This window comes from Octopus bimaculoides, chromosome 14 (assembly GCF_001194135.2).
Source record: "Octopus bimaculoides isolate UCB-OBI-ISO-001 chromosome 14, ASM119413v2, whole genome shotgun sequence".
NCBI lineage: Eukaryota > Metazoa > Mollusca > Cephalopoda > Octopoda > Octopodidae > Octopus > Octopus bimaculoides.
The window spans coordinates 57,997,532-58,002,531 of record NC_068994.1 but is presented as its reverse complement, the minus strand read 5'-3'; the positions used below and the strand labels follow the sequence as shown (position 1 = coordinate 58,002,531).

The window sequence follows — 5,000 nt, the reverse complement described above, 5'->3', positions numbered from 1 at the left end:
CCCAGAACACGAGTGGTACTTTATTTTATTGACTTGTCTGGAAGAATGAAAGTATAATTTCACCTCAGATTTTAATGAATTTTATCTCCAATTATGTCAGCAGTAGATTGGAAACAGTATAGGTAGAACAGCAAACAGCATTTTTTGTTGAGTTTGTTCACATTTAAATGCCACAAAGGTCACCTCTGTCTTTTGTCTGCATAAATACCAGTCATATACTGGGATTTATTTAATTAACGGACACTGTTGTCTTTCAGGTTTCTTCAAGAGATGAAGTTATGGCTGAGAATTCGGAACCAATGTTGTAAGAGACGGTTTAAAGGCTGTGAATGACCATAGTGTTTCTGTAAGGAGCAGTGAGCTGATGTGTGGCTCAATTTGGAAGAAAGAATGACAGAACAATGTCACAGAAATTCTATAAATAATGGAATAGGACTTACCTAAAGAAGGTGACAAAAAAATTCACCAGGTCGATATTTCTCTGTTGTGTGAACGTTATCTGAGAGAAACAAGAAAAGATAACAGATTAGTTGGTAACACTAGGGGGCCATCTTCACTGTCATCATCAATGTCATCAACATTGTTACATCTTCAATATATCATCATCATCAACAACAACAACCATCTCATCTTCATCGACCATCTCCATTCAACCATCATCATCACAACCAACCATCTTCATCGACCATCTCCATTCAACCATCATCATCACAACCAACCATCTTCATCGACCATCTCCATTCAACCATCATCATCACAACCAACCATCTTCATCGACCATCTCCATTCAACCATCATCATCACAACCAACCATCTTCATCGACCATCTCCATTCAACCATCATCATCACAACCAACCATCTTCACTAAAATCAAAACAAAATCATTGTAGATTTAAGCCCCTCAACCTCCACCTCTCCAGGACTTCATTGCTTTTGAAAGAGGAACCCCTCCCTGGACTTCTTCCACTGTTGTCTATCTCTGGTCAGTCATAGCCATGGAGGCCCCAGATAGCAAGTGAGATCATCTCACGATTTTGTCTTTGGTTGGCTTGTGATCTTGTCCATTGTCTTGGTGTCCATTGCATCTCCCTTGTTGTCCATCTGTTATCTTTCAGTCGCACAATGTGGCCAACCCATCTACAATTGTATTCTTTGATGGTTTTTATGATGTTGCTGGCTCTTGTAATGCTGTTGAATCCAGGCATTGGTTTTCTTGCTCTGTAATGTAATGGTGAGCATGATTCGTTCCTTTCTCTGATTGGCTACAACGAGAGCATTCATGATGGTAGTTCCGACAGCCAATGGTTCACTGCCATAAATCCATCTCTCACTAAGCATAACACACACACACATACAAAAAAAAACAACAACAGAAAAAAAAAAGTAAAGAAATAAACTAACCTGCAAAGAAAATGGTGTTTTGAAGCCATATACATATACATAAAAGGTGGTGTTATCAGTTTCTCCGAATGTGTATTGTTTGTGGGAAAATTTCATTTTGTAATTATAGCACCGAGCACCGGAGTCTAATATTTTACCAGCTGGTTCGGAAGCTGAAAGAAAGAAACACACAAAGGATGACATTCATATACAAATGATGAAAAAGTTTATAGATAAAAGAGGACAGGAAAAGGATTGAGTGTGGTTGTGTGGTAAGAAACTTGCTTCTCAACCACATGGTTCTGTGTTCAGTCCCACTGCATGGCACCTTGGTCAAGTGTCGTCTATTATAGCCTTGGGCCAACCAAAGCTTTGTGAGTGGATTTGGTAAACAGAAACTGAAAGAAGCCTCCTCTCTTCAAGCTACCGATGATACCCAAGGGAAAGGCAAAGGCTGATACAGCTTGGCACCAGGGACATCACAACTCATTTCTACAGCTGAGTGAACTGGAGCAATGTGAAAGAAAGTGTCTTGCTCAAGAACACAACAGACAGCCCAGTCCAGGAATCAAGCTCACTACCTCACAGTTATAAGTTCGATGCTCTAACCAGTGAGCCAGCCTTCACCATCACTACATTACACCCTCTATAAAAGTCAGAACCATGTTGTATCCTTGATATTGTATCTTGACAATCAATTAGCTAACTCCACAGGAAACATTTACTTTAGCAGAAGTGGGAAATTCTTCTACTACTACTACTGCTACTACTATTACTAGCTGCTGCTGCCATCATTGTACGTTATTATCCCCACCAATATTATCATTATAACTGAAGACAGCAAAGCTGACAGAATCATTAGCATTGCCAGGCGAAATACTTAGTGGCATTTTGTTTGTCTTCACACACTGTGTTCAAATTCCACCGAGGTCTACGTTGCCTTTCATCCTTTCATCCGCAATAAAATAAATACCAGTTTCCACACTGGAATCAATGTTTGAAACCAATATTATCATCATGATTGTCGTCCCTGTCACCATCGCCACCCCCACTGTCGCTACTGTCATCACAGCCACCTCCTCCACCAGATAAACCAGGCAATGTGTGTAAGAGAGTTTAACAAGAAGGACTTACTTGAGTTATACGATATATTGAGATTTGCAAATCGAGAACAATTTACTGAGAAGTCAACATCACGGTCACCCTAAGAAATAAGAAAGAAAAAGAAACGGTTAAAACCGTTAATGACGGCCATTACAACAAATTTTCACTTTCTTGTATTAACCCAACAACAACAACACAAGACCTAAATCTTTATTCAAAATATTTCAATATACATCATCATCATTTAATGTCTGCTTTCCATGCAGAAGACTACCCCCAGGCGACTGTGTCTGTTCTGGCAGGGTATTGTAGTCGCTTGTTTTGTCTGTGTGTTTGCAAAATTACTGGAAAACGGCTGAATGGATCTCCACCAAATTTGGCAGAAATCCTCATTGGGTGAGTGGCTGGAACTCATGAAATTTTGGTTTGGTGAATCAGTGTTTTTTCTTTTTTTTTTCTTTGTTTACCTTTGCAGAAACGATAAATAAGGGAAATAACTCTTGAGGCCATTTTGTTGAAATATGAATTCGTCTAAGATTATTAAATTTTATTTTATCCTTGTATGCGTGCAGGGTATGCATCACCCCTCCGATGCCTTTTCTTCATTATTATTATTATTATTATTATTATTATTAAGGCAGTGAGTTGGCAGAATCGTTCCTATGCCAGACAAAATGCTTTGCAACACTTCATTTGTCTTGCTGAGGTCGAATTTGCCTTTCATTCTTGTGGAGTTGATGAAACAAGTACCAGTCAAGTACTGGGGTCAATGTAATTGACTTACCCACTCACACAAAATTTCAGACCTATTATAGGCACAAGATCAACAGCTTTGATCTTATAATGCCAAAATATTAACCTGCATAGATATGGACCAACTCTTTCAAGTTTTGATTCATTATTATTATTATTATTATTATGATGATGTTCCTAGACTAAAATAATGACAGAATCCGCAGTAGAAAAACTGAAGGGAGCCAATCTCAGAGTTGTCTCTCATAGATGTGATTGATGTTTATTAAGAGAGGAATGGAGAATAACGACTTACGGCAGAAGGACGATTCATGAAGTTGATTTGAGTGTAATAGTGATCATTTGGTTTAGACAGGTTGAAGGTAAACTGGTAATCTGTTAATAACTGATCTAAAAAATAAATTAGACAGGAAATGAATAAGTTACATATACACACATACCATACCACATTCAGTGAAAATACATAATATATATTAAGGATCACACAATAAGCATTCTCTCCATACCCACACACACACACCACCCAGCAGCTCCTGGATCCTGAATTCATATCAATTGCAAGAATATCATTGTTTCTAGATCAGACCTACCACTATCCACCCAAGACCCTCTCTACCTCTGTCCATCTAATAATCTGTCACAGTTGACTTGACAGTCTCTATACCACTGTTCCTTTAATACGGTCTACCACTAATCCCTAGCTATGGGAGGACAAAAGATTTTCAGTCAATGTCACCATTACTGTTAACTATCATCCTTTCCAAGCAAATTCAATTTTATTTCCTCTGAAGTGAATTTCTTCCTCTGTGAAAGAACTAACCTTCATCATAATTTACTTGTGATTCATCTCAGTAAAAATATATATATATATATATATATATATATAAATATATCTCCCATGATTACGTGACCGACGGGACTGTTGTGACACATCACTGGCTGCAATGCACTTTGCATTGTTTTAGCCTTCGAATGATGCCACCTCGCTGGCTAGGGGAGCAGACCAATATTTCCTGCAGATCAGAAGGGGGTCTGGAGTAATATGTAAAGTGTTTTTCTGAAGAACACAATGCACCACCTGGTCTGGGAAGAGAACCCACAATCTAGTAATTGTGAGTGAAACAGCCTGACCACTAGGCCAAGTGCCTTCACTGTCTCTCTCTCTCTCTCTCTCTATAAATATATAAATTATATTTATAGATATGTATACACACACACACACAGATTTCAAATGAAGACATATAATAAAATATGAAAATAGCACAAAAATGAACAACTTACAATAGCAAGTTCCACCATCATTTGGGTTCCCAATATATTTTTCTGATGTGTCGCACCTAGAGGTTAAAATAGAAACCGTGAATAGTTAGAGGTTATAAATCTGGAATTGACAAGTCGATACACAAATACATACATATATCAGCATTTTTGGGACGATTATGGTCCCTGTTAGTGTACATGTTTCCATTCATGTGCCTTAACTATACTATTAGAGCATTTTAACTCTTATTTCTAGCAATGTAGGTGTTTCCTAACACCCTAGTCACATTTAGTGACATTTGTAATTCTCCTTTTTGGTGGTACATTGCAAACTGCTGTTTATACTAATTTTACATATATATATATATATATATATATATACTGAAAACTTACCAGAAACTGAAGCAGTCCCACCAATCTTGGAGGTGCCACAAAGAGACACTGAGGTACAAATATATGAAACCCAATATATCCATCATGACTACCTGTCTGATAAGGGTAC

General features: G+C 37.9%; 1 protein-coding gene across 1 annotated transcript in view; it reads right to left on the bottom strand.

Moving 5' to 3' along the window:
- Nucleotides 1-5,000, bottom strand: part of LOC106868615 (attractin-like protein 1) — an 82,747-nt gene that overhangs the window by 38,577 nt on the left and 39,170 nt on the right. Inside the window, exons 20-24 of the mRNA XM_052972611.1 lie at nt 4,520-4,603; nt 3,534-3,628; nt 2,516-2,585; nt 1,403-1,554; nt 441-499 (exon numbers count right to left, since the gene is read on the bottom strand). Coding sequence (XP_052828571.1) covers nt 441-499; nt 1,403-1,554; nt 2,516-2,585; nt 3,534-3,628; nt 4,520-4,603 — 460 coding nt within the window. The remainder of the gene's footprint in view (nt 1-440; nt 500-1,402; nt 1,555-2,515; nt 2,586-3,533; nt 3,629-4,519; nt 4,604-5,000) is intronic.